Source organism: Lepus europaeus, chromosome 10 (genome assembly GCF_033115175.1).
Source record: "Lepus europaeus isolate LE1 chromosome 10, mLepTim1.pri, whole genome shotgun sequence".
Lineage (NCBI taxonomy): Eukaryota > Metazoa > Chordata > Mammalia > Lagomorpha > Leporidae > Lepus > Lepus europaeus.
Window position 1 is genome coordinate 22,118,656 of NC_084836.1, and position 14,208 is coordinate 22,132,863.

The window sequence follows — 14,208 nt, forward strand, 5'->3', positions numbered from 1 at the left end:
AGACAGACATTCCTCTGAATGGGGAATTCAAAAAAGGGAATTATAGAATGGTTAGGACTTCCACGAAGAGAGACAGAGGAAAGTAGAGTTTGCCAAACATAAGGAATCACTCCAGCAAAAGCACTGAAACTGGGAACTACTGAGTCTGAAAAAAATGCAGGCAAGTCCAGTTTACGTTAGCTGTAGGAATAATCTGGAAGAATGGAGCAGAATAAGACCATACTGTGGAGAAACTTAATAGTAGACCTAGAGGGGCCAGCACTGTGGTGCAGAGGGTTAACGTCCTGGCCTGAAGCGCCGGCATCCCATATGGGTACCAATTTGAGACCCAGCTGCTCCACTTTCGATCCAGCTGTGGCCTAGGAAAGCAGTAGAGGATGGGCCAAGTCCTTGGGCCCCTGCACCCGTGTGGGAGACCCAAAGGAAGCTCCTGGCTCCTGGCTTCGGATCAGCGCAGCTCCTGCCGTTGCAGCCAGCTGGGGAGTGAACCAGCGATGGAAGACCTCTCTCTCTCTCTGCCTTTCCTTCTCTCTATGTGTAACTCTGACTTTCAAGTAAATAAATAAATCTTTAAAAAAAAATAGTAGACCTAGAAGGATATTTCATATGCTTACTTTGACAGACAATGGAGACACCATATTTGGACAAACATGGAATGACTATATTGTACACAACGAAAATAGCTTAAAAACAGCACGATGAAAAGAAACATTTCCAGAAGAGACTAATACAACACGAGAAGTTACAGGTTATGAAGACCTGGACATGGTCAGTAAGAATGAAAAAACAGTAGAAAACAAAAGGGCAGAATCTGAAAATCAGCAAGCGATCAGATGTAGGAATTCAGGTAGAGGAACAGTCAAAGAGTACTCTGAGGAATCAAATGTAATATATTTAAATTAACCAAGATACAGTTTATTCTTTGGACTTCTCATAGCTCCTGGTCCATGGTAATAATGAAATGTACTGAAGGAATGAGACTCTTATAGTCCACATAACAGTACTTAACAGGCTGAATATGAATCTAGTAATTTCCTGTCTTAGTTTTTTCCCTACTTTACTTTCCCCAATACTGCCCATCAATTTTTTAGTTTGTAAGCTATTTAGTTCACCATCAAAAAATGTTTAAAATAACAATCTCAGTATTTCTCACCCTGATAGTCTGGTCATCAGAAGATGTCAAAAATGATGATCCATCAGGAGAAAACATCACACCATGAACCCAACTTAAATGTCCTCGGCAATCAGCTACCTTTAAACGTGAGTCCATATTCCACAACTACAGAATAAACACAGCATATACGAAATCACATTCATAAGTTTCAAATGTACCAGTAACATTGAAAATAGCAATATTACTTCTATGAATTTAGCCCAAAACAAATAATCAAAAATACAAATTTTTTATGCAAAAGACTATTCATTGCATCTTTATCTTTAATAATAATAATAACAACAAGAAGAAAAAAAACCTGGAGACAACCCACTGGCCAAAACTATAGAACCAAATGAATAAACTGCAGTAATCCCATAATGAAATATTATGCAGCCATCAATGGAATGAGAAAAACATCCTGTAATGACTGTATCTTTTTTCTGTTTTTTATTTAAAATTTTTATGCATATAAATGGGACAAATTTCATGTACCTCCTAATAGTTTTAAATACATAATGACACCTCCCACCCCCATCCTCCCTCCCACCCTTCCTCCTGCTTCCACTCTTATTTTTCTTTTAATTTTTGCAACATACTTTTTTTTTTTTTGAGAACAAATTTTATCATTAATCAAAGAACCACTTAAGAAAACAGACAATGGAGTTGGGCACTTAGGCTTATCTAAAACATATGAGGCATAAGAATATGGTTGCTCCACTATTTTTTTTTTTTAAGATTTGTTTCGTTTATTTGAAAGACAGAGTTACAGAGAGGTAGAGACAGAGAGAGGTTTTCCATCTGCTGGTTCACTCCGCAGATGGCAGCAATGGCTGGAGCTAAGCCAATCCGAAGCCAGGAGCCAGTAGCTTCTTACGGGTCTCTCATGTGGGTGCAGGGGCCCAAGGACTTGGGCTATCTTCTACTGCTATCCCAGGCCATAGCAGAGAGCTGGATCGGAAGAGGAACAGCCGGGACTAGAACCGGCACCCATGCTGCACCACAGCGCCAGCCCCAGTTGCTCCACTTCTAATTCAGTTCTCTGCTAATGGTCTGGGGAAGCAGTGGAAGATGGCCCAATGCCTGGGCCCCTGCACCCACATGGGAGACCCAGAAGAAGCTCCCAGCTCCTGGCTTCGGATCGGCATATCGCTGGCTGTTGCAGCTATTTGGAGAGTGAACCAGCAGATGGAAGACTCTCTCTCTCTCTCTCTCTCTCTCTCTCTCTCTTTTTCCCTCCCTTCCTCCCTCCCTTCCTCTCTCGCTACAACACGGGAAGCAGCCCTATACCTCTCTGTAACTCTTTCACATAAATAAATCTTTAAAATACATATATAATGAATATCCTCCACTTAATACAACTTTGTTAATTCTCATGATACAACTCTTCGAGGACAGAGGGCCTGCATGGGAAGTTACTGCACAATGACACCTGTTGTTAATTTAACAATTAAAACTCTTATGTATGACATCACTGATCACCCAAGGCTCTTGACATGAGCTGCATAGGCGATGGAAGCCTTTTGAGTTAAAGTCTCTGTCAGTATTTAGGCAAGGCCATAAGCAAAGTGGAAGTTCTCTTCCTCCTTCAAAGAAAAGCACATACTTTTTTGATGGTCCCTTATTTCCACTGGGGTCTCATTTAGAGATCCTTCATGTAGGACATTTTTTTTGCCACAGTGTCTTGGCTTTCCATGCCTGAAATGCTCTCATGGGCTCTTCAGCCAGACCAGAATACCTTAAGGGCTGATTCTGAGGTCACAGTGCTACTTAATGCTATTGTCATTCTATAAGTCTTCTGTGTGGACTTCTTCCTGTGTTGGAGCATTCACTCCTTTTTAATTCTATTATTATTATAATACATGTAATCCTATCAATATGATCACTTTAACATTTAAGATGGTATTTTTACTACCCAGCTTAAGGGATCTGGGATCCCATGGCAAGTTTTTAAACTGTACCCTTAGAAGTAAGTCTGTAGGAATGCATGCAGAACTATACAGCTTTAAAGTTACAAACTTTATACACTTCATAATTACAACTTTAGGAACATGTTGACTTCCCACCATGCCTGCCCTCCCATGCATACTCCCAGCCCTCTTACTCCTCCCTCTCTTATTCCCATTCTTATTTTTTACTGAGATATATTTTCAATTGACTTTATAGATATATGTTTAATTCTGTGTTAAGTAAAGAGCTCAACAAATAGTATTTAAAAAAAGAACTGTTCCTCAACAGTGAAGACAAGGACTATTCAAGTCATTGCTTCTCAAAGTGTCAATTTCACTTCTACAGATTGCCTTTTAGGTGCTCTATTAGTCATCACAGGTCAGGGAGAATATGCGATATTTGTCCCTTTGGAACCAGCTTATTTCACTAAGTATGAAGTTTTCCAGATTCATCCATTTTGTTGCAAATGACTGGATTTCATTTTTTTTACCACTGTGCAATATTCCAGAGTGTACATATCCCATAATTTCTTTATACAGTCTTCAGTTGATGGGCATTTAGATTGATTCCATGTCTTAGATATTATAAATTGAACTGCAATAAACATGGGGGTGCAGAATACTTTTATTTGCTGATTTAATTTCCCTTGGGTAAATTCCCAGGTGTGGGATGGCTGGGTCACATGAGAGGTCTATATTCAGATTTCTGAGGTATCTCCAAACTGATTTCCATACCAGGTTTTACCAGTTTACATTCCTACCAACAGTGGATTAGGGTACCTTTTCCCCCACATATTCACCAGCATTTCTTGTTTGTTGATTTCTGTATGAAAGCCATTCTAACTGGAGTGAGGTGAAACCTCACTGTGCTTTTGATTTGCATTTCCCTGATGGCTAGTGATCCTGAACATTTTTTTCATGTGTCTGTTGGTCATTTTGATTTCCTCTTTTGAAAAATGCCTGTTTAAGTTCTTTGTCCATTTCTTCACTGGTTTGTTTTGTTGTTCACTTTCTTGATCTCTTTATATATTCTGGATATTAATCCATTATCAGTTGTATAGATTGCCAGTAATCTCTCCCATTGTATCAGTTGCCTCTTCACTTTCCTGAGTGTTTATTTTGCAGTACAGAAGCTTCTTAATTTGATCTACTCCCATTTCTGAATTTTGGTTTTGATTGCCTGTGTCTCTGGGGTCTTTTCCAAGAACTCTTTGCCTATGGCAGTGTCTTGCAGGGTTTCCCCAATATTCAATAATAATTTGATGGCATTGGGCCGTAGACTTATGTCTTTCAACCATTTTGAGTGGATTTTTGCATAAGGTGAAAGTAGGGGTCTTGCTTCATACTTCTGCATGTGGAAATCCAGTTTTCCAGCACAACTTGTTGAAGAGACTGCCCTTGCTCCAGGGATTGATTTTAGCTCCTTTGTCAAATATAAGTTGGTTGCAGATGCTTGGGTTGATTTTTGGTGTTTCTATTCTGTACCACTGCTTTGCCCATCTGTTTTTGTACCAGTACCAGACTGTTTTGATTATAACTGCCTTGTAGTATGTCTTGAAATCTGCTATTCTGATGCCTCCAGCTCTGTTTCTGTTGTACAAGATTGTTTTAGCTATTTGGGGTCTCCTGTACTTCCACATTAATTTCAGCAGTTTTTTCTACATCTGAGAAGAATGTCCTTGGTATTTTGATTGGTATCCCATTGAATCTGTAGATTGCTTTTGTTAGTATGGACATTTTGATGATATTGATTCTTAGAATCCAGGAACATGGGAGATTTTTACATTTTTTGGTATCTTCTATTTCTTTCTTTAATGTTTTATAATTCTCAACATAGAGATCTTTGACATCCTTTGTTAAATTTATTCCAAGGTATTTGATTTTTTTGTAGCTATTGTGAATGGGATTGATCTTAGAAGTTCTTTCTTTGCCATGGCATTGTCTGTGTATATAAAGGCTGCCGATTTTTGTGTACTGATTTTATATCCTACTACTTTACCAAATTCTTCTATGAGTTCCAATAGTCTCTTAGTGTAGTCTTTTGGATCCCCTATATATAGAATCATATCATCTGCAAATTGGGATAGTTTGACTTCCTCCTTCCCAACTTGTATCCCTTTGATTACTTTTTCTTGCCTAATGGCTCTGGCTAAAACTTCTAGGACTATATTGAATAGCAAATGGTGAGAGTGGGCATCCTCATCTGGTTCTGTATGTTATGGGGAATACTTCCAACTTTTCCTCATTCAATAGGATGCTGGCCTGGGTTTGTTACAAATTGCCTTGATTGTGTTGATGAATGTTCCTTCTATACCCAATTTGCTTAGAGTTTTCATCATGAAAAAGTGTTGTATTTTATCAAATGCTCTCTCTGCATCTATTGAGACAATCATATGGTTTTTGTTCTTCAATTTCTTAATGTGATGTATCACATTGATTGACATTCGAATGTTGAACCACCTTTGCATACCAGCGATAAACCTCATGTGGTCCAGGTGAATGATCTTCTGATGTGTTGTTGAATTCGATTGGCTAGTATTTTGTTGAGGATATTTGTGTCTATGTTCATCAGGGAAATTCGTCTGTAATTCTCTTTCTCTGTTGCATCTTTTTCAGGTTTAGGAATTAAGGTGATGCTGGCTTCATAGAAAGAATTTGGGAGGATTCCTTCCCTTTCAATTGTTTTTGAATAGCTTGAGAAGAATTGGGAGTTAGTTCTTCTTTAAATGTCTGGTAGAATTCAGCAGCGAAACCATCGGGTCCTGGGCTTTTCTTTTTTGGGAGGGCCTTTATTACTGATTCAATTTTTGTCTTTTATGGGTCTGTTTAGGTTTTCTTTGTCTTCATGGTCAATTTAGGTAGGTTGTATGTGTCCAGGAATCTATTCATTTCTTCTAGGTTTCCTGGTTTGTTGGCATGCAGCTGTTTGTAATAATTTTTGATGATTCTTTTTATTTCTGTGGTGTCTGTCATTACATTTCCTTTTTTATCTCTGATTTTATTGATTTGGGTCTTCTCCCTCTTTCTTTTTTGGTTAGTTGAGCCATTTGTATATCGATTTTATTTAAAATAAAAAAAAAACAGCTTTTTATTTCACTGATTTTTTTGTATTTTTTTGTTTCGCTTTTATTTCTTCTCTAATTTTAATTATTTCTTTCCTCCTACTAGTTTTGGGTTTGGTTTGTTGTTGATATTCTAGGTCCTTGAGATGCACTGACAGCTCATTTATTTGGCACCTTCTCATTTTCTTCACGTAGGCACTGATTGATATGAACTTCCCTCTTAAAACTGCTTTTGCTGTATCCCATAGGTTTTGATATGATATACTGTCATCTTCATTTGTGTCCAGAAATTTTTTTATTTCTCTTTTGAATTTTTCTATGATTCATTATTCATTTAGGAGCATGTTGTTCAGTCTCCATGCATTTATATATATAACTCTAGAGTCTTCTGAGTTGTTGATTTCCAGCTTTATACCACTGTAGTCAGAGAAGGTGCATGAAATGATTTTAATTGTTTTGAATTTGCTGAGACCTGCTTTGTAGCCTAGCATATGGTCTATCCTAGAGAAAGTTCCATGCATTGATGAGAAGAATGTGTATTCTGCCACTGTGGGATGAAAGGTTCTATAGATATCTGTTAGGTCCTTTTGGTCTATAGTGTCAATTAACTCTGTTGTTTCCTTGCTGATTTTCTGTCTGGCTGATCTGTCCATTGCTGAAAGTGGGTTATTTAAGTCTCCTGATATTATTGTATGAGAGTCTATGTCTCTCTTTAGGTCTATAAACATTTTTTTAAGTAGCCAAGCACCCTGTAATTGGGTATATATATGTTTTATTATATCTTCCTGTTATACTGATCCCTTGATAATTACAAGTATCCTTCTTCATCTCTTTTAACAGTTGTTATGTTAAAGTCTATTGTCTTAAATTAGGATGGCAACAGCAGCTCTCTTTTGTTTTCTGTTAGCATGGACTATCTTTCAAACCTTTCACTTTCTGTTTATATGTATCTTTGTTGGTGGGATGTGTTTCTTGTAAGCAGCAAATAGATGGGTCTTATTTTTCAATCCTTTCAGCTGATCTGTCTTTTCACTGGAGAATTGAGGCCATTTACATTCAAGGTGATTATTGGTAAGTAAGGACTTGGTCCTGCCATTTTTCTATAATTCTTCCTATCATTTACTTTGGATTTCTTTTGTACTTCTACTGGTGTTTTTTTGTTTGTTTGTTTTTTGGCCTTCTCATTCTTTCATAAGGGTGGCTATCTTTCTGTGTTTCTGTATGTAGCACATCTCTTAAGCATCTTCTGTAGGGCTGGATGAGTGTCAACAAATGCTTTCAATTTCTGTTTGTTATGAAAGTCCTTTATTTCACCTTCATTCATAAATGCAACTTTTGCAGGGTACAGTATTCTAGGTTGACAGTTTTTTTTAAGACTTGACTATATCTCACCATTCCCTTCTAGCCTGTAGGGTTTCTGATGAGAAGTCTGCCATGGAAAGAGGGAAAGAGATGTGGCATTTTCTCATGCCCATTTTAGAATATTTTATGTTTTACTGTGGAGAGTTTGACTATAATATATCATGGTGGTCATATCTGTTAGGAGTCCTATGTGCTTCCTCTATTTGAACATCCCTTTCTTTCTCCGAGTTGGGGAAGTTTTCTATAATTATTTCACTAAACAGGCTTTCTACTCCCTTCTCTCTTTCCACAACTTTGGGCATTCCTAAGATCTGTATGTTTGGTCATATTGGTTGTATGATAGTGCCCCAAAGGTCTCCAACACTATTTTCTTGGGTTTTTTTTTTGTTTTTGTTTTTGTTTTTTTTTTTTTTTTGGTCTAACTGTAAGATTTCTAAAGATTTGTCTCCTAGTTCGGATATTCTTTCTTCTGCCTCGTCAAGTCTGCTGTTAAGACTTTCCATCACATTTTTTATTTGATCTACTGAATTCTTCATTTCTAACATTTCATTTTGATTTCTCTTTATATTTTCTATTTCCTGGGAAAAGTTTTTGTTCATGTCTTGTATAGTTTTCTTTAGTTAATGGATTTGTTTCAGATTTTTTTTTTAATAATCCCATGATTAATTGTTCAAATTCCATTTCTAGCATTTCCTCAAGCTCTTCATCTTTGCATTCTAATATTGTTGTGTTCCTCTGGGGGGGTTATGGTAACTTCCTCGTTCTTGTTATTTGCATTTCAGCTCTTATTTTTCATTTTTGGAGTTGGTTTTTAATTTTTTTCTTCTGGTGACTTTTTTTCCTGCAGCTTCCTAGAATGTCTGCCCTTCCAGTGAATACCAGGAGCTGTGTAGTGGGTGTGGCCTGGGGCCTCTGGTCAATGCTCTAGGGTGGGGTGAGTTTCCAGGGTAATGATTCCCATCTATGCCCTACAGCTTTTCTTAGCCATCTAGGTCCCAAGGTCTCAGCACCTAAGGTTCCCCCAGGCATGCCCCCTTTTTGTTGGTATTTGCCCAGTCACTTCCCAGTCAATCTCTGAGACACTGGGTGCTGCAGAGCATTCCCTCCGTTCCTAGATCTCAATCACATGCTACAGTCACTGGTTTAATGTCTGCCTGCTGCTGCTGCCAGTGCTGCATTCAGGTGCCCCCTCTCAGTGGGCTGCTATGTGTGCACCTGCAGGCTTCCCTGGTTGTAATCCTGATTTAAAATGGCATCCAATCTCTCTCCGCCAGGTAGCTGGTTTTGTTTTGGAGAGATTAGTTTTAATCAGCCATCTCTCTCCACTTCCACTTGGACCTCAGGCGACCACCAGCAACCTCCGGCTCCCCAGGTTGTGGACTGCTACACAGACAGATTACTGCCATCTGTCCTGCCCCTATCCTGGTCCTATCTCAAAAATACCACTGGCTTTGGCTGTCCACAGCTTTAGTTTTCTGAGCTCTCTGTGTGTGCATCAACACTCACCACACCTGTTCAGGCTGGTTCCCCTCCTCCCATGGGGCTTCCCAGGCAGTTTTCTCTTCTCATCTCTGATGAGTGTATACCTCCTGCATCTCCTCCCTGTTTCTCCCGAGCCTTATGCAGCATGCCACTCTCTAATCTGCATTTTTTTTTCCTCTCAGCTATATTGTTAACAGAATAAAACCAAAGTACAGAGGCCTGAGCTGTGGCATGGTAGGCTAAGCCTCTGCCTGTAGCACTGGCATTCCATATGGGCGCTGGTTCATGTCCTAGCTGCTCCTCTTTCAATTCAGCTCTCTGCTTATGGCCTGGGAAAGCACTGGAAGATGGCCCAAGCACTTGGGCCCCTTACCCACTTGGGAGGCCCTGGAAGAAACTCCCGATTCCTGGCTTCAGCTCAGCTCAGCTCTGGCCATTGGAGCCATTTGGGGAGTGAATGAACAGATGGAAGATCTCTCTTTCTCTTTCTCTCTGTAACTCTACCTCTCAAATAAATAAAATATTAAAAAAAAAAAAAGTACAGAAGAGTATACATACTACACTACCTTTATGTAACAGTTAGAAATAAATGGTTACAGATATAGAGATAAATACATATGTATACAGATACCAGCTTGTATTAAGGTATTTTTTAAAGATTTATTTATTTATTTGAAAGGCAGAGTTACAGAGGCAACAGCAGAGAGAGAGAGAGAGAAAGAGAGAGAGAGAGAGAGAGAGAGAGAGAGAGGTCTTCCATCCACTAGTTCACTTCCCAAATGGCCGCAATGGCCAGAGCTGGGCCTATTCAAAGCCAGGAGCCAGGAGCTTCCTCCAGGTCTCCTATGTGAGTACAGGGGTGCAAGGACCCAGGCCATCTTCTACTGCTTTTTCAGTCCATAGCAGAGAGCTGGATCAGTGGAGCAGCCAGGACTTGAACTGGCGCCCATATGGGATGCAGGCACTGCAGGTGGTGTCTTTACCTGCTATGCCACAGTGCCAGCCCCATGAAGGTACGCCAAAATAAACTGTAGAAAGTGGAATTAAAAGGTGAGCTTATTCTAATACAAAAAATTCATAAACATACAGTTTTTTCAGAATGCACATTTTCCATAATTTTTTGAAGATTCTCCATATGCAAAGATCTTGAGATACCAAAATAAAATTATCTTTTAATTCCACTTTCCATAAACTTTTTGAAGTGCCTTGTATATGGAAAAAAAACACCGGAAGGTTAAACCAAAATAAAAATATGATTACCTATGGGGTAAAGAAGTAGAGAAGGAGGAATAGGTAGGGATCACAGCAAGATTTCTCTGAATATAATTTATTATAAAGCTTTAACTTAGGAATCATGCAAATGTTTTGTCTATTTTTTTAATAACCTAAAAAATTCTGATGAATATAAGCAGTTTTCACAGACAATTTTCCACTAATACAGTCATCTAACCTTCATTTTAAATGACTGAAAAATCCTACAATAAATGAATGCACTAATTGTAACATGTACACATTTCCTTTGTAATTCATGCTTACTACAAACTGTTGATGTCTGCCACTAGGCTGGCCTTGTTTTGTCCTAGGTTCTGCTGTAAATTATTCAAATACATTCCAGTCTTATGAAGTACCATATGTGCCTGAGCTCCTTTCACTATATTTTGAATTATAGACCTTTACGGTTTCAGAACTAGCATGAACAAAGAAGTACTTAATCACACGCACAGTGGTTTTCATTCAGTGAGTTCTATGGTTACAAACTAATTATATGATATTTTCTCTGCCTTATCTCTAGAGACCAAGCTGGGATATACAGAAATGCAAGTAGTTCCTCAACTGAAAAACCGCCTTTGAAAATGCTTTCCTTTATTCCCTCCTTGGCTCCCTATTTCTCTCCCATCATTGCTTTGCCATTTGGGGCCATCAGAATCAATCCCTGCATTTCAAGAAGGAAGAAATTATTTCCTGCAGCTTTCAAAGTATTTTCATAAATTACAGTAAAGGATGAACGATATTTATAGTATCTTACTCTTCCACTCCTTCTAAAAATCCTGAAAAAACCTGGAGAGGTGAAAATTCCAACCACATCTACCTTGAGGAGGTCCAGAGTCAAGACCTTCTAGTGGAGCTGAAACTTTCAGTTCAGGTTCACTGACCAACAGAACACTGCCCACAGCACCTACTTCTTCCCACGGATTTGAACAGCCTGCTTACAACGGGAAAATTCTCAGCAGGAAGTTCTTCAGTGTTAGTTGCACTGCTGTTTTCAGAATTAGGAGGTGCTTCTGGAGCTCATCCACTCACTCTCATCTTGACAGAACCTGCATTGTGAGGGGCTATAATATATCAGCTCTTGCCCAGTGCCTTCACAGAAAGCAAAGTTGGTAAACTCACTAAAAACTACTGAAATTAAGCAGTGAATACTGAAAAGGTGTTTGTGGTTAAGATACCCTTGAAGAGAAGCCTGTGAACCAAGTAAATTTCTTTATTTTACAGACAAAGACCCACAGCAATCAAGCCTTCAATCATTATTAAAGTATTAAAGCTGGCTGTACAAGTTAATATCCTAAAGCTATGTAGATCATAAAGCTATGAAAATACAGTTTCTGAAGCAAACATACTTAGTGTTAATGATTTATACAGGCAATTCTCTATTATCCTTAAATTTCAAGAAACTCAGACTTCACAGAATAAACTACTCACCTCCACACAGTATTGAGACAAAGCCACCACTGCCAAATGATTATGCGGGGAAAAGTCACAATACTGGATAGTGCTGTTACGGCCTGTTTGGATTTCTGCCAATAGGTCACTGGTATTAATATCAAAAACCTATCAACAAAAATAGAGATATCTATGAAGGTAAAATATTTAAAAAGGCAGGCTATACCCAAATAGAATCTAAATTTATTTTTCATAGAATCTCTTACCTTTTCAAATATAAGTCCTGAAAAAATATTACAATGCTAGTAATTGACATAAGTAATAAAAGTCATAAACAAGATTTATATTAACATACATATACTTTTAAAATATTTCTTATCTTGAAATATATTTTCTATAAAGGAAAATTCATCACGGATTATCTATCAAGGTTGCCTAGATAGAAATAACACCACCTTTGTGAATAAATGAGGAACTAGCCAAATTAACATACCAAACAGTTCTCCCTAATGCTTGTTTATTCAAGAGAAAATGCATACTCATCAATGATAATCAGAATAATATAGAACAGACTTCCTAAAATGACATTAGCGCAATCATTTCTATTTCTCTCCAGAGCTATCAAATTACTCTATTACAATAAATTATTTCTTATTTCTAAACAAAAAAAAAACTATTTTTGAGTAATTTAAGCTTAAGCATCTTCAATTTTTAAATGACTTTTAAATGCTGAATACAGTCTTCTAAAGTTTTTGTCAAATGATAATATGGTTTGTACTTATGAACACACACATTGATACAGTATAGTGGTTTAAGATCAAAGCAGTTTCAGAAATTTTTAAAAAACGGCTTCCAATCAAAGCCAAAAAGGTGTTCAAGCAAATGTATACCCCTGGAGGGGCTGGCACTGTGGTTAGCAGGCAGGCCCTGGTTTGAGTCCCGGCTGCTCCACTTTCAGCTGCTTCACTTCCAATCCAACTCCCCCATAATGTACCTGGGAAAGCAGCAGAAGATGGCCCAAGTCCTTGGGCCCCTGGACCCACGTGGGAGACCCTGAAGAAGCTCCTGACTCCTGGCTTTCGATCAGCCTAGCTCTGGCCTTTGTGGCCATCTGGGGAGTGAACCAGTGGATGGAAGATATCTTGTTCTCTCTCTCTCTCTCTCTGTCTCTCCCTCCATCTCTCTGTAACTCTTTCAAATAAAAAAATAAATAGGTCTTAAAGAGGAAAAAAAAAAAAAAAAACAGAGCCTGCACTGTGGCATAGCAGGTTAAGCCTCCGCCTGCAGTGCTGGCATCCCATATGGGCACTGATTCAAGTGCCCACTGCTCCAATTCCAATTCCAGCTCCCTGCTGATGCACCTGGGAGAGCAAAAGAGGATGATTCAAGTTCTTGGATGCCTGCACTCACATGGGAGACCCAGATGAAGCTCTGCCTCCTGGCTTCAACCTGGCCCAGCCCCGGCTGTTGCAGCCATTTGGGGAATAAACCAGCAGAAGGAAGATTTCTCTCTTTCTCTGGATCTCTGCCTTCCAAATAAATAAATAAATAAACCTTTAAAAAAAAAAAAAACTGTATACCCCTGAAAGCAGGCACAGATGGTAAGCAGCATAGCACTGAAGGCCAAAATCAAAGGACAGGAAATCAAACTTAAAATGCTTCCCAAGACAGGTTGTTCTTAAAAATTACTGACTGAAAGTGATTGAAGAAATTTGTCAAATGTGGAAGTCAACTGTCCAAATTACAAGGCAGCAAAAGATAAAAGACCTAACAGCAGGAGTAGACCAAAACACAAAAGAGTTGAAAAGAAGCAAGGAGGAAAGAGAGATCAAGACCTAAGAACTTGGGATCTACATGTGGTTAAGGATCATCTTGGGACAGCTTTACTTAGCATGGTAAAATGTGAAGCTCGGTACAAATTTTTAAAACCAGAAGGCATGGGGCTGGCACTGTGGTGTAGTAGGTAAAGCTGCCGCTTGCAGTGCCAACATCCTATATGGGTGCCAGTTCGAGTCCCAGCTGCTCTACTTCCAATCCAGCTTTCTGCTATGGCCTGGGAAAGCAGAAGATGGCCCAAGCCCTTGGGCCCCTGTACCCACATTGGAGATCTAGAAGAAGCTTCTGGCTCCTGGCTTCAGATCGGCCCAGCTCCAGCTATTGCAGCCATTTGGGGAGTGAACCAGCAGATGGAAGACCTCTCTCTCTCTCTGCCTCTGCCTCTCTGTTACTCTGTCTTTCAAATAAATAAATCAATCTTTTAAAAAAAATACAAGAAGGCATTTCATACAACATACATTATTTTCCTCTCTCACTAAAACAGATCTTTTAAAAATATTTTGTTTAACACCACTGATAATTAGAAAAATGCAAATCAACCACAATGAAATACCACTTCATACATCAGGGGCTGGGAGGGTAGGGGAATAGAAGTATGAGGTGATGAAAAAGATTTGGAGACACAGGCATTTAGGCAAACACTGAAGATGCCCATGCCCACATCAGAGTGCTTAGGTTTGATATCCACCTCCAGTTCCTAACT

The 14,208-nt window shown here is 38.9% G+C and overlaps 1 protein-coding gene across 4 annotated transcripts in view; it reads right to left on the reverse strand.

The window, feature by feature from the left end:
* Nucleotides 1–14,208, reverse strand: part of APAF1 (apoptotic peptidase activating factor 1) — a 109,859-nt gene that overhangs the window by 30,590 nt on the left and 65,061 nt on the right. For all 4 annotated transcript variants that reach the window (XM_062203074.1, XM_062203075.1, XM_062203076.1 and 1 more), the window contains 2 exons: nt 11,709–11,837; nt 1,154–1,279 (listed from right to left, as the gene is read on the reverse strand). In XM_062203074.1, coding sequence (XP_062059058.1) covers nt 1,154–1,279; nt 11,709–11,837 — 255 coding nt within the window. The remainder of the gene's footprint in view (nt 1–1,153; nt 1,280–11,708; nt 11,838–14,208) is intronic.